Genomic DNA, 22149 nt, shown 5'->3' with positions numbered 1-22149 from the left:
GGATATGTTGCCGGGCTTTCTCTCACTGCACCCCTTTGTGCCTCCCCTCCCCTAGCGCGTATGTGCATGCGCGCACACACACACCCTCGGTCTGCTCCACGATCTAGCCAAGTCTTCATGGCAGCTGCATGGGTCTGTGTGTGAACCCGGAACGGCAGACACGCAAACTCATCCTTCAGTGCTCATTCCCTAAAAGCTCTTCCCTTGGTGGAATTCCAGCCTGTGCTTGGGGGCAGAAGCCATTCCCTGTCAGGGACAAGGGAAACCTCTTTCCTGCCACCTTCCACTGATGGATGGCTCTGGGAGTTGGAGGTCTTCCTTAGGCCCGGCTCCTAACAACAGTACAGGCCCCGTGCTCTGAGTGCTCCCTGACCAAGTGCTCTGCTAAGTGCTTTGTCATTCAGGCCTAGGACCAAGTGGGTCCACTCATTATCCCTATTTTCCAAATGGGCAGCTGAAACTTTGAGACGTTGATGCTAATGAGACGTTGACCCTGCCCACGGCTTACAGGCCCCAATTCTGCTTGTCATCGGGAGTGATGCTTCTCCCGCTGCTCTAGACCAGCGTCCCCAGCTCCCTTTTCCATTTCTTCCGCCTGCGGGCTCCAGCCCCTCACCGCCTCTTCAGGACCTGGGGCGGGGCAGGGAGCACCGAGTAGCACAGTCCCCCGGGCTGGCCACACTCCCACCTGGAAGCTGCGTCACACGGGTTCTTCTGGCAACGTCAGCCATAGCCACCGGCTCCCATGAGGCTTAGCGGTAACTAGAAAGCCCTGCTCTTACAGACATAATGGATGCCAAGTCAGATCACCCTGAACCGTAGAGAAGCTATTTTCTGGTGTTTTCTTTTGTTGTGTTGTAGCAAAAGGCAGGATTTTATACGGACTTTTGACAGAACTCGTCTTGTTGGATTTGACTGTTTTCCCACCTGTACTCAGCCCTGGAATTCTGAATCCAGTTTATTGGTGCTCCTTCTGAGCTTTATGTATCTGCAAACTTGAAAGTCCCTATTCAAGTCACAAATAAAACAGGTTGACATGAAGAGAGGCCCATATCCACCACCAAATACTTCTCCATCATCTGTTCCATTATCAACACTCTGAGGGAAGGACTGGCCAGTCAACTCTGAATCTGACTGTATTACCACGAGTACAACCTTCTCCATCATAGCTATTCGGGAAGACTGCCCGATGCCTTGCTGAAATCAAGATTCGCTCTGTGGCATTCCTCCAACCTACCAGACCAACCAGACTACTAACCTTTGAGAAATGGAAATTGGATTCATGTGGCAACATTCTTAGAAATTCTGCTAGCTCCGGGATCTCCTCTTTATTTACCTCTGTGTTCTCAAATAGGCAACAACCTATTCTACAAATTTTGTCAGGGACGGATGAGGACTGACCTTCGGTGCTCCTAAGTTTTATGACCCAGCCATTCCCCTCTGTTGCCATGCAGGTTGTTAGTCCATTTCCAGGTGCTCACTGCTCCTGCTCTCAGCGGAGCTGTGGACAGAGCCAGTAGGGCAGAAGGGAGGGGCTCCATGGAGATGAACCCACCCCCTCCAGGACCCTGCCTCTCAAGAGATGGAGATGGACTGGGAAGTCACTGGGGATATGGAAGGAGGTAAAAATGGCCCCAGAGAGGACAAATGACCTTGGAGAAGTCGGGAAGACCTGGCTTGTGCTCACCCCCTTAGACCTAAGGTTCTGGATGTGCTTGGGCCTCAGTAGGGCAGTGGCTTCTGTGTGTGGAGAAATGGGGCCAGATGTTTCTGAAGGGACTGAAGAAGCCATGCCCAGGCTTGGCCAGCTGAGCAGCAAGGGACTGACTCCATGAAACAGGAGCAGGTTGGGAAGGGCAAGACGGGAGGAAAGCCACCCCTTCCTCCATCTCCCCTACACCCTATCCCCTAAGGGTTAACCCCCTACTCCCTCTCTCAGCCCCTTCTCTCTTCCCCCGCCCAAACCCCATCTCCCTTTAATCACATCTGATACTGAGCAGCCCAGCAGGAACAAAGAAACCATTTAGAGAATCGGGGCCGAGAAAGTGACCCCGCACTCCGGGGCGGCCGCCTGGACGCCAGCACAAAGGCGGCATTTCAGAGCTGGAATTTCAGCACCCTACTTGATTAAAGGACTCCACAGGCTTGGAGGAGGGAGGAAGGGGGTGCTGAGTCCAGGGCTCCCTGGATTAACCCTTCTCCGGAGAGGCAGACACCCCTCCCACTCCTGGGGACACTTGTCACTCCCACTCTGTCCACGGCACACACATCCCGAAGGTTCTGCCTCTCGCAGAGGTCGGGAAAGCCCACTCTTCCTCCTGGAAGGGGAGTTGGCAGCAGAATGGAGGTCAAGGCTGGAATATTCAGGGAACCAACTTTCCCTCTCTGTGGGTGTCAATATACATCCTCTCCCTGACCCCCCAGGAAGGGAGGAAGCAGTGAGATTGGTCTTACTGCAGGTTGGGTAAAGCAGGATGAAGAGAGCAGGACCCAGAACTCAGGACAGAGGAAGCGCCAGTGTCGACTTCATGTCACACCTGGAACCTGGGAGCCCTGCTTCCATGCCCACTGTCATCCCAGTCAAGGCCTCACAGGAGGATGGGCCCTACACAGAAGGGAAGGGACATCCTGCAGAGGTGGGGAAGGAGAGGAGATGGGTGTGGCCGACCAGAAGGCCATGGAGGACAGTGGCCTGAGGAGTGGGGACAGAGAGGGGACAGGGGTGGACAGGTGTTCGGTCCCTGCTCCAGCTGCTGCCTTGCCCAGCAGGGCTCTGCCTGGGGAGGGCGGGAGATCACTGCATCCCTAAGCTTCCTGCTGGGGCACTAGCTCCTGAAAGGGGATCTGAGCCCACGATAAGAGGCTCGAGGCATGTCCTCAGGAAACAATGGGTGGCTTGATGAGACCTGCTCTGTGATACTCCTGAGAAGGGAGAAGCCCCTGCAGCCAGTCCCCACTGGAAAGGAAATTGGGGGTTTCCGTGGCAACCAGCTCCCTGGGCACAAAGACTCGTCTGTCTGCTGGGAAGGCAGCTGAGGTGTCTCCCCGCAGCAGCCTTTGCACTAGGGAACGGGGAGATGGAGGGAGGGATGCGGGGGATCCACGTGGAGTAAGGCCCCCGGTGCTCCTCAGTGCGGACGGTCAGGGGGCCACACAAATGGGTGTCCCCGCCAGGCAGCGGGGCAGTAACAGGGAAGGACCAAGTGGGCATCAGAGAGCTGGAGGCAGAGCGGGCTAAAAGGCTGAACAGTTTATTATTTACACGTAGAAAGAATGAGAAAACAGGATGAGGCACAGTCAGGAAGACGACTCCGGCTCAGTCGGTGATGATGAGCTCGTCCACCCCCCAGTCTTCATAGCTCCCGTCCGGCAGGTAACGGCGGATGATGATGGGGATCTTTCGGGCCCTGTGGCAGGGGGAAGTCACAGGTATATGAGGGATGGTGGCCCCGGTTCTACAGCAGATGGGAAAGACTGTGCGCAGAATGCCACTAAAGAGAAGTCTGGACAGCATCCTTTTGGGACTATGAGGGCACTTTGTGGGAAATAAATTACAATAAAAAGAAACTTCCTGCATTCTCGAGTGGGGGACAGTGGGTCTGCCATCTTATGAGAAAGAGAAAGAAGAAGTGTGGGGGATACTGGTAAGGCCAAGTGCAGCAGGAAGAGGGGGATTTTGACAGACAGGAGAGGACTGTGTCTCATTAATCCCACCCGCCTTCGTCTGCTCCCTCCCACCCCTCTTCCTACAGGGCTGACTCCTGAACAAACTAAGGACCTATAGGAACAAGAATCACACCTCCCAAGCCAGGGGTGTGGGGGGGGCGGGGTATGCAGCAGAGAACCTAAGGGATGCCTCCCAGGGCTCTGAAGAAGTGAACCACAGTCTGGGTGACTTACTTGAGCTCTTTCATAGCGATGAGCAAGGGATCTGTCTCCCCCTCCAGCTCCACCATCACAGGGGCACACATCCTGTAGGTATAGGGACACGTGTTGGGGGAGTAGGGCCCAGCAGGAAGACGGGGGCTCACTTCACAAATAGGATCAGATCAGTGCCCTAGTCCTCCCCAAGAAAGGTCACCTTCTAGGGAGGCAGGCAAGCATGGGGGGTGGGAAGGGGTTTGGAGGCACTGCCACAGTGACTATAATAAGCAAGTGGGATCCAGGAGACAGGCTTTAAATTCTACCTCCAGAGACACTGAATTTCTCTCCACATCTCAGTATCCTCACTCAAACATGGGAGACATAGAGCCCTGACTTGCCTACAATGATACAAAAACACTACTGGCTAACTTAGTACTGTATGCTGTTCCCCGCTCTTTCCACAGAGGATCTCACTTGAGGTGAGGACTCCTATAATTCTCATTTTACTGAGGAGGAAACTAAGAACAGAGACATAAGTGACTTGCCCAAGCTCACACAGCCAGTAAGTGGCAAAGCCAAGACTGGAATCCCACATGCACCTACCCACTATGCTGTAACACCTCCCGTTAATAGGCTAAAGATCCATGAACTTGGGGGCGCCTGGGTGGCTTAATCGTTTAAGCATCTAACTTCAGCTCAGGTCGTGATCCCAGGGTCCTAGGATAGGGCCTCACATTAGGCTCCCTACCATCGAGGCCTGCTTCTCCCTCTCCCTCTGCCACTCTGCCTGCTTGTACTCTCATACTTGTGCTCTATCAAATAAATAAAATCTTTAGAAAATAAAAATTTAAAAAATAGGGCACTTGGGTGGCTCAGTCAGTTAAGCGTCTGCCTTCAGCTCAGGTCACAATCCCAGGGTCCTGGGATCAAGGTGTGCATCGGGCTCCCTGCTCACCGGAAAGCCTGCTTCTCCCTCTCCCTGCCACTCTGCCTACTTGTGCTCTCTCTGTCAAATAAATAAAATCTAAAAAAAAAAAAAAAAAAAAAACACAGGGGTGCCTGGGTGGCTCAGTGGGTTAAAGCCTCTGCCTTTGGCTCAGGTCATAATCCCAGAGTTCTGGGATCGAGCCCCGCATCGGGCTCTCCGCTCAGCAGGGAGTCGGCTTCCTCCTCTCTCTCTGCCTTCCTCTGCCTACTTGTGGTTACCTGTCAAATAAATAAATAAAATCTTTAAAAATACATGTCCATAAACTTAAGAAAGGTACTGTGAACAGGACACATGTAGGCTTTCCTCACTGGGCCATAAGACATCCTTGTCAGCTCGCTTGACAAGGGCCTTCCACAGACTCTGGAGCCCGGCCCCCTCAGCAGAGTGTTCCAGCACAAAGGAACGACCACCCAAAGGCTAGTTCTAACCCAACTCCTCAGGCCTGCCTCAGGGCCCAGCCAACTCATTTTCCTTCTCTGCCCAAGCAACACCCCTCAGAATCCTGCTCTTCAACCTCCACATAGGGCCTGCGGGCAGATGCTCTCTTCTTTCCAACCCTTCCATGACACTGGGTTCGGCCATCAGCAGAACCCAGTCTGCTCACCTCTCTAGGAGCAACTTCTCACGCTACTTGCCTGTATTCATCCCACGTTCCCGCCATACCAAACTCCCATGGGCCCCAGAAACAGCCTGGGGGCTCCCTTCTGCACCCTCCAATAAGCTCTTCCTCTCCCTAGAAGCCAGGGATAAGCTCAAATTTCTCTTCTCTGGCAATCCTCTGCCCCGGAAATCCCTGCTCAGCGCCCTGCCACATTTCCATAAGCTTCTCGATCTCACTGGATGGTAGTTGCTTATCTGGAGTCTTCTGCATTAGACCATAAGCACCTGGTGGCCTGGGACCACACGTCCTAACACAACACTTGGCCGGCAGCAGAGGCTCTCAAAATGAATGGGAGGAACGCCAATTCTATCCCCTGCGAAGCCACCATTCATGATTTCTTTCTTTTTTTTTTTTTTTTTTTTAGGGGAGGAGGGGCAGAGGGAGAAGGAGAGAGGAATCTCAACTCAGGGCTTGATCACCATTCATGATTTCATCACAAGTTTACATGAATGGATCCCAAACCCCACAATCATCAGAATTACTAGAACACGCTAAAAATACAGGCCTCAGGGCCTGCTCCAGACCCTCTGAATAGGAATTCTAGTGAAGAAGCCTGAGAACCTGCATTTGCAAAGCTCGCCAGGTGATTCTGATCATAGCCAGTCTGAGAGGTGCCAGTTTACACAATGTCATTTACTAATTTTATTATGACTTTGATTTGTTACTCCCTGAAAACTTCCCAGAGGCAGAGACCAAATGTTTAACCTTCCCTATATCCCCCCTCAAGTGTTCAAATTTCCCACTAATTTAAAGCTTTAAAATATATAGCAAAATGGTTTTCCTGATCCGTGTACACCTTATTCCTTTCAAGATATTAATAATTCAAGTCCACTCATCCAGCCTTGTGCATACAATGTGCGAATCACGAGTGTGCCCTTAGGTATTTTGTCCTGCACCAACGACCCCACAAACTTGCCAATGATCCTCAAGAAATAGCTGCGGTAAACACCGGCCACCAGGTGGTGCTAATGACCCAGAGCAACACTTCATCCAAAAAATTCAAAGAACTGTTCAGCACCTTCAAGGTGCAGGGTCCCATGCCTGGTACTAGGTGACAAGATACAGCCCTGGCTGTCGGAGGGCCTACAGCAAGCACGGAGCCACCAGACAGCGTCCCAGCCCATAAGGAGAAGGAGCACAATAGACCCAACTAAGCTGAACCAAGCTTCTCTCCCAAAGCAAAGCAAGACCCTGGGACTGGCGGTGTACCGAATGTCCGCCTCCCAACTTTTCCCCACACTGCCCACCAAATGCATGCTGATCTTGTGAACTTGTCACTCGAGGCACCGGTGACACCTTTTCCAGCCTTGTGCCCCCAGCTACCTGCCATTCCCCCACCACCATCCATGCTTGCCAGCCCTTCCTTGTGCTGTCTCTGGCACCCGGGATACCCTCAAAACCGCCTGCCTCTCCCCATCCTCCTGGGCTCTCCCAGGCAGCCCCGCAGTGACTCCCTTCTCTCCTTCCTCGTGCCTTCTGGAAAGCACGGCACCCGGCTGCTGCGGGTTCTGGTGACTTGTGAGCCATCTCCCCCAGCAGACGGCGAACGCCTGGAGGCCTGGGGGCCTAGGGCCACCCGCAGTCAGCTTCCCCCCACCAACAGGTGCGAGCCCAATGCCTCACTCAGTGCTGAAAGACTGTAAGCGGGCAGAGAACCATTCTACCTGTTTGAAAAATAATTTACAAGTTATCCTTTCCGCTGGATCATCTTTAGCCTGGACAAGCGCTGCCCACTGGAATGTTCTGCAGTGATGGAAATGTCCTCTATCTGCACTGTTATGGAGACCCTAGCCACGTGTGGCTGCTGAGCACCTGAAATGAGGCTAATTAGACTGAAAAACTGAACTTCAAATTTCACTTAATATTACTTGACTTTGGGATGCCTCAGAGGCTCAGGCAGTGAACAGTGAAGTATTTGCCTTCAGCTCAGGTCATGGTCCCAGGGTCCTGGGATTGAGTCCCACATTGGGCTCCTTGCTCTGCAGGGAGCCTGCTTCGCCCTCTGCCTGCTGCTTCCCCTGCTTGCGCTCGCACTTGCTCTCTGACAAATAAATATATAAATAAAATATTTACATATATATCTATATATAAATATATAATAAATATATAAATAAAATATTATTTTTTTTTTTTTTTACTTAAATGGCCACATGTAGCTAGTGGCTACCATAATTGATAGTACAGACCCAGAGGATCCTGACCCACAGATAATCAGAATTATCATAGTGAGTGCAGCACTAATCCCACCCAGACCAGCCAGGAGTACAACCAGGCTAAAGAGAGGTCTATTACTTTGAAGGTGAGGAACTGTGGGCCACCCATAAAACCCTGCTCAAAGTGGATACGGTGGTCATCTTTACCCCAGAGAACTAGAGGCGATAAAGCCTAACGCTGTTTGAAAACAAAGAAGGGAACACAGATCAGAATCTCCTCCAGCATGCAGGACTCCACAAAGCTGACCCCAGCTCTTCCTTCTAGACATTTTCCCACTATTCCCTATTTACAGCTCCCACTCCTCCAGACACCCACCATTTCCCACACCAGCTTGTAAGATGTTTGGGATCGGGGGTTCATTCCCTCAGCCTGTGTTCCCTGGGGAGGACATTCTACTAGAGTCACCAATAACGTATCTGCCCTCTCTCTGTGCCCTAACTCACTCATCCCCGGGAAGGAGGAATAATAACTCCCAAGAGGGGAGTCAGGGAGAAAAAGCTGTTACCTGGAGCCCAGCGTCGACAGTTCCTGCTTTCTCAAAGCCACCTGCCTATAGGGAGGCTGTTTTCAGGGCTGTTCACTCACCACCTTGGCAGGCAGGCTTACCCCTGCAGACACTGGCCCTGGAGGCCTACACTGCCTACGGCTGAGAGGGTGAATACACAATCATTGGAAGCTTTGATCTCCACCTGTCTACTGGCTAGTTCCTGAATCTTCTTATTCTTCACCTGGCACCTAAGTTGGAAGAAAGGAAAGGTCTGGCCTGGCCTCTACATGGAGGGCCCCCCCTCTTCTCAGGACTGGCCACAGTCCACCTCGAGTCAAGAACCACCTTAAGCCCGACAGGTGTTCCCGCAGTGCCCCTGACCAACCAGCCACAAGAGTCTACGGCTCCCTGTAGTCACACTTTTTTTTTTCTTTGTTTTGCTTCACTAATGTGACAGGCACTCAAGTTCTGTATTTTTATGTTGCTACTGTAGTGTTATTCGGCTTCTCAGATGGTTCATGTTCTATTTCTCCCACTGGATCACAAACTCCCTGAGGGCAGGAATCTCGTACAGTGCCCGGCACACAGAGACACCAGCCCTGTTTAGCAGGTGAGAGCAGGGACAGTGTTTTCAGGGGCCTGACCGACAGAAAAGACCGTGAAGGGGCATACACTCACGCGATCTGGAGGGCGCGGGTGCCGAGTACACGGGCTCGCTCATACTTGGTCATATACGGTGTGGTGATTCGCTTCTGGTTGGCCTGTGGTCGCTCTCCAGAGGGGAGGATCTCAACGTTCTCCTGGCCCTCCTGGGCACCAAGACAGAAAGCACGGAAAGTCTCAGGAAGTATGTTCTGGGTTGAGGGGGAGGATGCTGATGACAATGACGACAATCACCGCCACCATCACCACTTACTACGTTCCGGCACTCATGCCGCTACAGGTAGTGACACCTCATTTAGTCCTCGCGATGACGTCACATGGTGGGGGTGACAGTGACCATTTTAGAGGCTCAGAGTAGGGGCTGCCTTAGCCAAAGGCTCAGGTCTAGTGAAAGAGAAGAACCACGACTGGGATTCAGACAGCCTGGAGATGGGGGTGGGGGGTGGGGGGTGGGGGGTGGGCGGGTCCCAGAACATTAGCTGTGCGCAAGTCCTGGAGCACAGACAACAGATCTCTCTAAGCAGGAGGCAAGGAGCAAGCACTCCATCCTTCAGACAGGGTACCGGATCAACAGGTCGGATGGCTAAGAAGTCAAAGTGAGGACAGGAATGTGCACGTACTCACACGCATTCAACAATTCCTTTAAGCGTCTGTCATATGCCAAACACCATCACAATAATGGTAAGACAGCAAGCTAAGCGTTTCTGTTCTCAAAGAAGTCAGCCAGCAGAGGAGACATGAGTAAACAAGACAGCAGGTGCTACAAAGGGAGGCAAGTGTGCCACGAAGTTAACAAGAAGGTGGGGGACATCGAACTCGTGCTGGGGGTTCAGAAGACCATCCAGAGAGGAGACTTGAGACTAGAAGAATGAGGAGGAGCTGCCAAGCCAAGAGGCAGAGAAGGCATTTCTGGCAGGCCGGGCTGCATGCACAAAAGCACAGGGGTCAGAGAGAATGTACTACTTAGGAAGTGTGATTAGAGCAAAAGGTGAGCATAGTGTTTTAGGCAGAATAAATTCTATAATAAATAGGGGCCCTTGGCTCGTTCAGTGGTTAGCGCATGTGACTTTTGATCTCAGGGTCAGGACTTTGAGTCCTATGCTGGGTGTAGAGATTACTAAAATAAAGAGAAACTTTTAAATAACAACAACAACAAAAAATTAAGCCAACAAATATTTATTGAGTACCTGTGTGTCAGATAGTGTTCTAAGTGCTTTAAATACAAGAGCAAGACAAAAAAAAATTATTTCCCCTGTAGAGCTGACATTATGAGAAGAGGTGACAAAATTAACAAGTAGAATTTGTAGTATAAAAACAAAAGAAAAAAATAAGTAAAATTAAGAACAGAAAGTGAAAAAAGGGAGTGCCAGGATGGGTGTGTGGGAGGAGGGGAAGGACGCTACCACTTTAAATAGGATGGTCACGGAAGCCTCACCGAGGGGACACTTGGACAAAGGCCTGAGGGAGGTGAGCCATACGTCATGTACATACATACAGGAAAAGCATTCCTTTAAGAGAGAACAGGGTGATCAAAGATCCTGAGCAGGAGTCAACTAGTATGACAGGGACAGTAAGAAGAGATGAGAACGCAGGTGGCCAGAGCATGGAGGACCTTGTACTTCTGTTTGGCACTTACTCTGTATGAGATGGGAAGCCCCTGGATGAGGGTTCTGAATAGAGGAGAGACACAATTTGACTTAAGATTTAAAGGTATCCCTGGACGCCTGGGTGGCAGTCGCTTAAGCATCTGCCTTCGGCTCAGGTCATGATCTCAGGGGCCTAGGATCGAGTCCCACATCGGGCTCCCCACTCAGCAGGGAGCCTGCTTCTCCCTCACCCCTTACCCCTCCTCCCTGCTTGTGCACATGATTGCACCCTCTGTCTCTCAAATAAATAACTCTTAAAAAAAAAGACTTAAAGGTATCCCTATGGATGCTCTGTTGACACTATTCTGTAGGGGGCGAGGGCAGCAGCAGACCCTATAGGAAGACCAGCTGCAGTAATCAATCAGGTAAGAGAGAAAACTCTGGGAGCAGGACGGCAAATCAAGCAGCGTGGAGGGAGACTGAAGGCAGGAAAACCAGTAAAACATGTCCACAACAAAGTGAGTGAAAGCAATGAAGGCGGAAGCACTAAGAATGGAGAAAGAGAACCAGGGCTGGACCACGTGTGGGAGGCGGAGGCAGAACCAACAGAACAGGGATGGGGAGACCAGGATGGGGAGAAGGTTTCTGACTCAGTGAACAGGCAGCTCAGGGTGCCATGCAGGAAGAGAAAATCCAAAAAGGGGGGCTTTGGCTTCCAAGTCTAAAAAAATTGAGGGACCGTCCCCTTTCCAGGAGCCATAAAGCAGTTCTTCCTCCATTAGTCACAGGACAGAAAGCTGTATGTCTTTCATGAAGTCAGGAACCCATCCACCTAGTTATGCAAGCCAGAAACCTGGGGGTCGCCCCCGTCATCTCCCACTTCCTTAGCTCTGTATCCAATCCACCAAAATATCTTTCATCCATTTTGTCATCACCTATGTTACGAGCACCCAAGCCTAAGCCACAGGTCTCTCACCTGGATGGAGAGACGCTAATGGTCTCTTTTACTCCTGGACCTCCCCAACTCACTCGTCACTCTGAGGCCAGAACGCCCTTTCTAAAATGTACACTGGATTGGACCACTCTCTGCCTCAACACTTGTCAGGGGCTTCCAGTGCCTTTAGGCTAGAAAATCCTGCCTGATGTGGGCCCTTACCGCTCCAGCTTTATCCTGGTCATCCCCCCACCCCTTACATACACTCTGCCCACAGGGCAGCTAGTACATAACAAACATTCAAAGCAGGCTTGCTGAAGGAATGGCGGTACTTCACCCATCAGCAAACCAACTGCCCCAAAAGCCATAGGCTATGGCCCACCCTGCTGGACTTTTCCACCACCCAGGACTGGGACACCGCTCACTCATTCAGGCAATTATCACCAAATGGCTTATTCGGCAGCTTGGGCTGCAGAGAAAGGGAGCCCACAGCTAAACACTGACCTCCTCAGCATTCTCCAAGTCACCAAGCCCTTCATCCTCCTCCACATCATCGAAGTCGTCACCATCAAAACTGTACAAGAAGAGATCAGTTAGTTGGAGCATCACACTAGAATCAAAGAAAGAAGAGATCTGTGTCTCATCCGATATGTAGAAAGGGCTCTATAAGTAACTACTTAATGAGCAAATCAAACTTCTGCTCCATTTTACTCCTTCATCTTTATTCCATCAGCCCACAAATTTTGCTAGGACTCATTCATTCTCCATCACTGTTTCCCTCTCTACCGGGTCATTCCCATGAACGTATAAACACGTAGTTATTTCCCCATCTTAAAAAACAAACAGGGGTCCCTGGATGGCTGTCAGTTAAGCATCTGACTCTTGGTTTCGGTTCAGGGTTGTGGGATGGAACCCCATGTCCAGCTCTGCACTCAGCACGGAGTCTGCTTAAGATTCTCTCTCTCTCTGCCCTTCCCCATCTCTCTCTCACTCTCTCTCAAATAAATAATCTTTAAAAGCAAAAAATGTACTTCTCTTTTACCTCCCGCAGAGTCCTAGTTCCATGCTTCTCTTAGAAGCAAAATTCATGAGATGCCTATCTTCCCTGTCTCCAATTCCTCTCTTCTCATTCTGTCATAATCTCACTCCAGTAAGACCTTCACCCCCACAGTTCCAGCAACACCACTCTTCTCAAGTTCATTAATGACTGGCACACTGCTAAATCCAATCAACAATTCTTGTTCTCATTTAGCTTGATCTATCAGTTGGACCACTAGACCACACCCCCGCTCCCCCCCCCACTCAATATACTCTCCTCATTTGACTGCAAGGCCTCCTCTCTCTCCTGGGGTTCCCCACCTCACTGGCTGCTCCATCTCGGTCTCCTCTGCTGATTTCCCCTCTTTTACCAGGAGCACTCAATGCTAGAATGTTCTAACACCTGGGTCACCAGCCATCTACTCTTCCCTACTGACACTCCCCTGGTGATCTCACCTGGTTCTTAGTTCTGACTAACAAACCTAGGCTGCTGATTCCACTATTTTTTTTAAAGATTTTATTTATTTTATTGTAAAATTTTATTATAAAATAAATTATTATTTATTATTTTATTTTTATTTTATTTACTTATTTATTTATTTGACAGGCAGAGATCACAAGTAGGCAGAGAGGCAGGCTCCCCGCCGAGCAGAGAGCCCGATGCGGAGCGTCGATCCCAGGACCCTGGGACCGTGACCCGAGCTGAAGACAGAGGCTCTCACCCACTGAGCCACCCAGCCACCCCTGATTCCACTGTTTTTATCTTCAGAGAAGACTCTCCTCCGACCACGCACATCCGGAAATCTTCGCGCCCTAGCTTCTTAATCAATTCAGAATTCAAAACCACTTGTCACCACGTCTACTAATGTCACCCCAGTCCAAGCCACTACCTTCTTTCACCGAGATTACTGCAACCCTTACAGACATTCACACACACACACAAACCCGGGGCTCGCCAGACTGTCCCCTGGATGACTTCTGGGCTACACGCTTCTAGCGCGTACTCTCACACCACCCCGTACTACCTGTTTCTGCGCCTGTCCCCTCTCCGGTGAGCAGGACTATGCCTAATTCACCTCAATACTCCCAATACAAACCACACAGCCCGGCTCACCGAAAGTCTGCTGTAATTCCTTTTCACTACTCCTCTCTGGACCCTCGAGTCGGGCCTTTCCGTGCCCAGCCTCTCGCCCCGTCTTTATTCCGGGCTCCCCGCCCTTCCCCTCTCCAGCCCCGCGCCCCCTCAGCACAAGCAGTTCCCTCAGAGACTGCCCCTGGAGCCTGGCTCCACAGCCTCCTTCGGCCCAAGCTCCCGCTTCACCCGCCCCTTCCGAAGCTCCCGCACTCACTTGTCCTCGTTGTCTGACATGACGCCCGCACCGACGCGACGCGGCCCTGCACTCAAGACCCCCGCGGAGACCCGCAAACACCGCGCCTGAGTCCCGCGCGGTGCCCCGCGTACTCTACGCCTGCGCCGTGACCCAGAGACAAATACTTCCGGGAGGCAGGCCGGAGCCGTAACCGTGCGCACGCGCCGAGAGCCGTATGGCCGTTACCATGGTAGCCAGAGTCGCTAGTGGCGGCTCTGGTCGCGGAGGTCTGCGAGTGTTTGTGCGGGGTCCAGGCACGGTGCCGCTGCGGAGCCGTGTTTACGGTCTCCGGAGCCCAGCCGATCTCTGTGGCTGGGGGTAGCCAGCCGGGGTCTTACTTTAGGGTGAGGTTTCAATTTTGGCGTATCCCCCGACGGGCACTGTCCGGACCACGGCTATCCTAACTCCCCGTTCCTCCGGAGACCGCTTCCCTGCCTCAGGCGTCGGGTCAGGATGAGGTCTCCGTTCGTGTGTGTGGGTCTGCCTGTGTATCTGTTCGGGGTTGGGGATCAGGCACTGTCGCGATACTGATGGCGACGTCACGATTCTCCTGTGGCTCGACAGCCACCACCCCTGCCCCCGCCAGACTTTGGGTGGCGTTGTGGGGTGCGCGAGCAGAGATTGGACCTGGGAGACAGGAGTTGTGCCTTTGCGTTTTTCTCTCCTCAGAGCCCTCCCATGGCTTCCCAGGAAAGGGTGGAGACGGTGACCAAAGGAACAGAGTTCTGGCGCTGCCCCAGGTCGGCCACTTACACCCCCGGGACCTGCGAGCTGCTCAGAGGTCAGTATTTGTAAAGGACAGGAGAAGAGTAGTGGTAACAGTTAACCCTCTGCAGCTCAGTTCTCCTTTACATGACCTGCGGCTCAGCAATTGCTTTTGTCATTTTATAGATAAAAAGCCTGGGGTTCAGAAAGGTTCAAGGATCCTACAACTTGCAAAACTCTTGTAGACCCCATAGACCACACTTTGAATTTTCCCAGGAAGCCAGGAAGTCTCCCCACCTGCCACCACCACAGTGGAACCAACAACTCCGCCCTTTCACAACACCAAATACCTTTTCCTTCAATGGATGGCACAACCTGTTGTCAGATGTTTAGTTCTTTCCCATTGGGTTAGTATTCATCTACCGCTCTAGACCATGAACTCCATCAGAGCAGTGATTATGCCTGTTTGGGCTCACAACTCTAGCTCCAGCCCCTGGCACATGCTTAGTAAATATTACCCATTCATTCATTCACGCAACAACAACAAAAATGTTAAACCCACTTAATGTGCTTTAGACATTGCTCTAAGTCCTGAGGATACAGCAGTTAAAAAAAAAAAAAAAGTGAACATTCTTGCTGTCTCATGGAACTTTCTAGTAGGAGGGGTACAGTAAGTAAAATATGTAGAATTTCTTTTTTTTTTAAGATTTTATTTGTTTATTTGACAGAGATCACAAGTAGTCAGAGAGGCAGGCAGAGAGGGAGGGGGAAGCAGGCTCCCTGCTGAGCAGAGAGCCCGACGCAGGGCTCAATCCCAGGACCCTGAGACCATGACCTGAGCTGAAGGCAGAGGCTTAACCCACTGAGCCACCCACGTGCCCCAAGAATTTTGATGGTAGTAAGTGCTCCAGAAAAAGACAATGAAGCAGGAAAGGGAGAGAAGGAGTACTCAGGTACAGAATGGGATTAGGGGGTGATTCAGTTTTACACTGGCATAGAATGAGATGAAAGGGCTCTGCTTGCAGCCCGGGAGGCCTCATAGAGGTGCTTTTATCTTTGCAGTGATGATGAAGGAATCCAAACTGACTAACTTCCAACAGCGCCACATCATGGACACCGTGAAAAGTAAGAGGCAGTCCACTGAGGGTTCCTGGGCGGAGGGACTCCGGACCACACTTTCAATGCTCTTCCATACTAAGGGGTAGGGGGCCTCATTTTAAAAGACCAAAGAAAGGGCACCTGGGTGGCTCAGTTGGTTGAGCATCCAACTCTTGGTTTTGGCTCAGGTTATGATCTCATGGGCTGTGAGATTGAGCCCATGATGGGTGTCACTCAACGGGAGTCAGCTTGAAGGATTCTCTCCCTCTGCCCCTTCTCCTGTGCGTGCTCCCTACCTACCTCCCTCCCTCCCTCTCTCTCTCTCTCTCTCATTCTTTCTCTAAAAATAAATAAATAAATCTTTATTTATTTTTTAAAAGATTTTATTTATTTATTTGACAGAGAGAGATCATAAGTAGGCAGAGAGGCAGGCAGAGGGGGAGAAGCAGGCTCCCCACTGAGCAGAGAGCCCAAAGCGGGGCTCAGTCCCAGGACCCTGAGATCATGACCTGAACCAAAGGCAGAGGCTTAACCCACTGAGCCACCCAGGCACCCCAATAAATTAATCTTTAAAAAAATAATAAAAAATAAAAAGACCAAAGAAAATATGAATAGTATTTCTGACCCTTGCTCCTGGGGAATTGACCTTTTAGGATTTTAGCTTCTTCCCGGGACATGGGTCCTTGCATAACAGCAAGCCTCTTGCAGTCTATCTCTCTCTAGCCAGCCTTCCAGGAGATCACACAGCCCGATCAAGACATGCTGCCCAGCCAAAACAGTCTCCACGTGGTCGTGGCTGCCATCTGTCCCTCCCCGTTACACACATCCCACAGGAGCTCTCCAGAGGGAAGAACTGTGTGTGTGTGTTACTCATGGTTTTATTCAGTCACAGCTTAGCTAGCAGAAGCAAAACACTTGGCAGAATTCCAGCATAGGAGGAGTGTGCAAAGGCTGTCCGCACCTCGCCTTTGGCCACCCAACGTATTAGTTGTTTTGAAGGAAAACCAAACCATGGAAGTACATGAGCACGAGATCAAGGTGCTCACGAAGATCTTGAACCCCACCGTGCTTCCTGAGGTTCCACTGAATCAGCATTTAATGGATCAGAGACCTGTGATGTGGCCTTGAAGAGAGAGAATGTCAGAATCTTTTCTCTGAGTCTACCAGAAGCTATTGCCTTATGTGCCAGAAGACATGCTCATGGGAGGGCACCGGAGCAGCCACAGAAGCAAAGGGAAGGGAGGGCCAGGAAGGCAAATATCGGCAGTTCAGGTCCAGCGGTGGCCAAGGCAGGCTCTGCCACACCAGCACGGGGGTCAGAGCCTCCTCGCTGAGAACGAGGACAGCTCAGGCTGTCAGAGCCTGGCATGTTAACCCATGCCCAATGCATCACTCCCACCTCTGCACTCAGCAGTCCAGGAATAATCTGGTGCCCCCAGCAGCACGACTACAAAGAGAAGGACCTAGAAATTCCACTAGAAGTAAATTCCAGGAGATGAAGGACTATGTCCTTGTTCACCCCAGTACCCCCAGCGCCCAAACGCTGGATGTTTACTGAAGGACTGATTTCATTAGTGGAGAAACCAAGGTAAGGAACAGGTTTGCCAGACAGTTTTATTCTCCGAAGTTTTCTTTTTATGTATTTATTTATTTATTTAGAAAGATTTATTTATTTATTTTAGAGAGAGTGGGGGGAAGGGCCGAGGGAGAGAATCTCAAGCAGACTCCACGCTTGGTGTAGAGCCTGTCACGGGGCTCGATCCCCAGACCCTGAGATCATGACCTGAGACCAAAACCAAGAGTCAGACTCTCAGGCAACTGCACCACCCAGGTGCCCCCTTAGTTTTCTTTTTTAAAAACTTGCCTCCGACCACTGGTGTTGAGTCAGCTTTCTTCTGGAATCCCCTTTTTTCCTCCTCTTAACCAAATCCTACTTGTTGTTCTGAGGCTTCATTCGAGTGCTGTGGCAGGCCACAAATGCCCCCAAACTCCCAGAATTACTTGGGCTGTAATCATCTGCTGAGGCTGGGCCCGAGCAGGAGGCAGCACGTGGCCCTGGGCCTGTGGAAATAGCTCGTGGAGGGAACAGGAGGGACATTCTAGGAAGCGCAGCATCTCTTCAGAGAAGAGTAGGAAAGGCGCACTGGGGCTCTAGGTAGAGGCTCTGGGAAGGGGAAGGTTAGTGGGAAGTAATGGTGTCTTCATCCTTCCAGGCCCTCAGGACAGATACCTTGGAACCATCCTTGGCTCCTCTTTCTCTTTCTCCCAGACCCCACATCCAATCCATCTGCTTTGGTCTGCTTGACCTCCAAACCATTCCTGACTCTGACCACCTCCGCCCTTGGCCCCCACACTGTATTTTCATCATCAGCCAAAGGACCATGTAACTTCCCTGCCCAAAACCCTCTGATGGCTTCCCACCTCAAAGTAAAAGCCAGTCTTTCCAAAGGCCTTCAAGGCCCTATGCTTCTCTTGCCCTCCCTGACCTCTGACCTCTGACCTCTACTCCCACTATACCCCCACCTTGCTTACTCCATTCCTGCCACCCTAGCTTCATGGCTGTTGCTCAGACATTCCAAACACATTACCACCTCACAGCCTTTGCTCTAGCTGTTCCTTCTGTCTAGAATGTTCTTCCCCAAGTATCTACACAGCAGAGCTACTCATCTCTGGGGTCTTCTCTCAAATGTTAGCCTCTTCATGGGGCCTTCCCTGCCTCCCCTATTATTGAAAACTGTAGATGCCGCTCTGACCTAGTCTGGTCCGTCCCTCTACGGTCACAGTCTGTGTGTTTCACTCATATCCCTGCAACCCCAAATGTAAGTGCCCCGAGGGCAGAACTTCATCTTACTTTACTACTTTACCCCTGTGTCCAGGGCCTAGCACAGAGTAGATGCTCAGTACATCTTTGCTGAGTGGATGATAGAAGGTTGGAAAAGTAGAAGAGGTAGTTGGGAGCCAGATCAAAGCAACAGGTGGGGTGTGCTCTGAGCTGGGCTTTGGTGTGATTGAGAGGAGGGACCAGACAACCAGAAAGGAGGTGACACACTTGGCTGGCCTGGGGGAGAAGCCCCAGACCTGGGCCAAGACCATGGGGATGGACAGGAGGAGGGACTGGTTTGTATGACCACCCAAACCATCCCTCCCTGCCTGTGGACCAAGCAGGTGTTAGGAATCCGTCTGTAGAAATAAATGCACCAGGATAGAGACTTGACGCACAAGAATGTTTATTGCAGCATTGGTTTGAAGTAGTAAAAAAAGGGGGGGGGGGGAGGAACAGCTTGAATTTCTGAAATTAGGAGACTAGTTGAAAAAAATAAATAATGTATCCATTCTAGAAACTAGTATATAGCTATAAAAATAAGTTATATATAAATGGAGTGATCTGGAAGTTTGTCCATGATAACTTGTTAAGAGTCTCTTACAGAAGGTAACACAGTAGGAGCCAGTGTTTGAAACACGGAGGTCACATACGCACATACATCTTTGAACATATTTGTATTAATGTCAGAAAGTCTGGAACAAGACCACCAAATTCTAACAACTGCTCGTTACGGGGTGGGGGTGGGTGGTTGGAGGGCAGAAGGGAAGACTTCTATACTCTTCGACTTGCTGTAACAGGCGGTATTACTTTTATAATTTCACAAACCGAAACCCAACCCAACGCAGGGGGATCCCCGCCCCCCGCACCTCACCCGAAACTTCCTTCCCCAGGAGGAGACACTCTGCCCCTACAGTGCAGCCCAACATCCAGCCAGAGGGTCTTGCCTTCCAAACAGCCAGCCTCAGCCATCTACCTGCCTCCCATCCTGGCGGCCCGGCCCCACCTCCGGCCTGCCAGCTTGTGCCAAGCCAACGGGGCCTACAGCCGGGAACCATTCAAGCCTCAAGCCACCCGTAAGTGAGAGGGCCTCGAGGGGGGCCAGAGGGCCAAGCAGCCCACGGGGCAGGCAAGCAGGTGTCTAAGGAAATTCTCTGCTGTTTATATGAATGTGCTTGAGCCTTGGCACGCCTTCTCTTGGGGTGTTCAGGGTCCAGGGGAAACCGATTAGGTGATCCTTTTTTATTTTCTGAGAACTCTGTAATGATTACCTGGAGGCTACCAGTCCCTGAGGAACATTTGGCTGTCTGCTCTCATGGCCACTGCTCTCTTAAGGTGACATAGTCGCTCCAATCCAGAGCTCCTCTGCATGCCAGCCTACTCCGAGGAGCCTTTGTCCCCCTTCCTGCTTGGCGTCCGATGTAACTCCACGCAGCCTCTCTGCCCAGGCCGCCGTCACGGCAGGCGTGGTTTTCTTAGCCTCGCTCTGCACCGGAGCCGTGTGTGGGTTCTGACCTTCGTTCTCCCAGCCCTTCCCCTTCCTGCCTGTCTTGACACAAGCTCGGGGGCTCCCAGGGTGGAAGGCGCCCGGTTTGCAGAAGCCCCCTCCATGTGGCCAAGGACCCTGGGGCAAAGCATGCCATGAATGGGGCACCCTGCCTGCCTTAATGAGGCCTTTTCTGGGCCCTACAGGAGATCTGGACAAAGAGAAGCGAAGACTCCAAAATATTTTTGCCACTGGGAAGGACTCAGAGGAATGGAAAAGAAAGCCCCCTCCCGTGCGACAGGAGGACTCAGCCCCTGAGCTGGACCGCTTTGAAGAATGTAAGCCTCTGAGGGGCCACTTACACTGGAGTGGGGGGCATGGAGGGGCGCGTCTTCAGCGGCCAGAGTGAGAAACACTGTCTGACCCCAGAACTGCTTCCTCTCCCCGAGAGAGGCAACCTGCTGCCCCCGCCACCCGTCCCAGGAGCCTGCGGGCTCCCTACTGCCCTGAACATGGACAACCCTTCTCCCCCATCTAGTGGTAAAGGAAATCCAGGAGAGGAAAGAATTCCTGGCTGGCATGGAGGCTCTGGGACAAGGCAGACAGTACCGAGGGATCATCCTCACTGAGATCTCCCAGGTAGGAGAAGCAACAGGAAGGGGGTGGGGGAGGGCCCACCATGAGCGTGCGGCAGGAGATGGGAGTGGATGAGGCAGCCGGCGCCCAGGTCGGGCCCAGGTCTGGGAGTCTTCTCTAGCCTCACGTCAGCAGCGGCTCCTCAAGTTCCATCCCTGATCCCCAGCTTTCCCTGATGCCCTTTGCAGAAACTACGGGAAATGGAAGACATTGACCACAAAAGGAGTGAGGACCTTAGGAAGGCTCTTGTCACCCCTTGACCTGTCTCCAGAGACAGGGGCAGGGTAGCCCATCCTGGACCACTGGAGCCTACCCCCTGGCCAAGCAGAGCCATCACCCCCCACCCAAGTCAGCCCACCTACCCTGGCCTTCAGTCACATCAGATGGCTATGCAGCCCTGCCTTGGCCTAGGGGACCCTGGACACACACGGCACTCTGGAAAATGGACCAACCTCAGGGAATGGGCTCGTTCTCCTCAAGACTCTGCCCAGGGGGCCTAGGTCAGCTGGGCTGCTGACCACAGTCACAGACACACACACATATGCACACACACACACACAACTTTGAGTCTTTTCTCGGGGAAAGAGCCCATACACAGTGAAGGCAAGGCCCGTTCTCACCACCTTGGGCGTGTGTCCGAGGGCATCCAACAGGCTTCTTCCTCCCCCTCCCCCAAGGCTCACTGTGAGTCCTCCACATCCAGTTTTCAGACCTGCGGAATGAATACCACTCCTTCCTTCCTACCTGCCTTAGGACCTACTTGTCTGACTTCTCACAGCCTTAGGCAAATGTTTAACCACTATGATTAATTGGCCAGTAAGACATATTTAACATAGGTCATGACATACACCATTCTGTTTTCAAAAGGATGGGCTTGTTTGTTTAAGGAGTTAGAATTTTTTAAGTACAAATGCCTTTTGGCTGTTTGTGCATCTCAAGTGGAAATGAGAACCAACACTTCTCGGACACCCCACGGCCAGGGCACTGTGTCAGGGGCTGAATTTCACTTGGTTCATTCTCTCAATAAAACTGTGCGAAGACGGCTTGCTCTCCCTGTGTGAAGCCTAAGGCTCCCCAAGACACTGTCACCAAGGTCATTCAGGATAAGATGTTAGTTCTCGGGCTTTCCAGGAACCCCACAGCCCACAGAAACACAAGGGTGGGCGAGAGCTAGACCAAAGGAGCCTGGCTTGGGAGCTCTGATCCCAGCCTGTGCACTGGGAGCCCGAGCAGGACCATGGCCTCAGCTCCCACAGCTCAAGGGCGATGCCCCGCCTCAGAGGCCTTTGGAGGCACCCGACCCACACCAAAGTCCTCACGTCTTCTGACAACCACAAGCCCTGCACTCTCCAGGACTCTTGTCACTTTCCTGTCCCCATACATCAAAACAGTTTGGAAAATTCAACCAACACTTCCATCTGGAGGGATCTGTATAATCCTACAGGCCACATGACCCAAGTTTCCAGTGGCTGAACAAACATGGCCCTACAGCCTCAGGTTAGCGGAAGGGGCAGCTCAAGGAAGGGCTGGCTCCAGAACATTTCTGTGGGAAGCCTGTGTCCAGGTACCCTCCAGAACCTGAGCACAGAGGGTATACC

The 22149-nt window shown here is 51.7% G+C and overlaps 2 protein-coding genes across 3 annotated transcripts; one reads left to right on the top strand and one right to left on the bottom strand.

The window, feature by feature from the left end:
- Positions 1-3235: 3235 nt before the first annotated feature.
- Positions 3236-13940, bottom strand: POLR2F (RNA polymerase II, I and III subunit F). Its single transcript, XM_047743076.1, has 5 exons — positions 13785-13940; positions 11902-11971; positions 8893-9023; positions 3901-3972; positions 3236-3407 (listed from the first exon to the last, which is right to left on the bottom strand). The coding sequence occupies exons 1-5, from the start codon at positions 13802-13804 to the stop codon at positions 3317-3319; spliced, it is 384 nt and encodes a 127-aa protein (XP_047599032.1). The 5' UTR covers positions 13805-13940; the 3' UTR covers positions 3236-3316.
- A 36-nt stretch (positions 13941-13976) lies between these two features.
- Positions 13977-21271, top strand: C8H22orf23 (chromosome 8 C22orf23 homolog). Of its 2 annotated transcripts, none has more exons than XM_047743073.1 (7): positions 13977-14149; positions 14475-14586; positions 15573-15635; positions 19323-19505; positions 20122-20253; positions 20454-20554; positions 20740-21271. In XM_047743073.1, exons 2-7 carry the CDS (start codon positions 14484-14486, stop codon positions 20809-20811), a joined length of 654 nt encoding a protein of 217 aa, XP_047599029.1. In that variant the 5' UTR covers positions 13977-14149; positions 14475-14483; the 3' UTR covers positions 20812-21271. The 2 variants fall into 2 exon arrangements, with proteins under 2 accessions (XP_047599029.1, XP_047599030.1); XM_047743074.1 differs by lacking the exon at positions 13977-14149 and adding an exon at positions 14193-14277.
- Positions 21272-22149: the final 878 nt, after the last annotated feature.

This window comes from Lutra lutra, chromosome 8 (assembly GCF_902655055.1).
Source record: "Lutra lutra chromosome 8, mLutLut1.2, whole genome shotgun sequence".
In the NCBI taxonomy this organism is placed as follows: domain Eukaryota; kingdom Metazoa; phylum Chordata; class Mammalia; order Carnivora; family Mustelidae; genus Lutra; species Lutra lutra.
Note: the sequence above shows the minus strand (reverse complement) of the source record. Positions and strands in the feature narration are given on the sequence as shown.

Bases quoted from the DNA above. Each gene is read 5' to 3' on its own strand.
- C8H22orf23 (XM_047743073.1), top strand. From the start codon at position 14,484: ATGGCTTCCCAGGAAAGGGTGGAGACGGTGACCAAAGGAACAGAGTTC. The intron at 15,636-19,322 runs GTAAGAGGCAGT...TTCCTTCCCCAG, and splicing joins CATCATGGACACCGTGAAAA to GAGGAGACACTCTGCCCCTA. The intron at 20,555-20,739 runs GTAGGAGAAGCA...TGCCCTTTGCAG, and splicing joins TCCTCACTGAGATCTCCCAG to AAACTACGGGAAATGGAAGA.
- POLR2F (XM_047743076.1), bottom strand. From the start codon at position 13,804: ATGTCAGACAACGAGGACAA. The intron at 11,972-13,784 runs GTGAGTGCGGGA...CTTCTTGTACAG, and splicing joins ATGTCAGACAACGAGGACAA to TTTTGATGGTGACGACTTCG. The intron at 3,973-8,892 runs GTGAGTGTATGC...CTATACCTACAG, and splicing joins ACCCGCGCCCTCCAGATCGC to GATGTGTGCCCCTGTGATGG.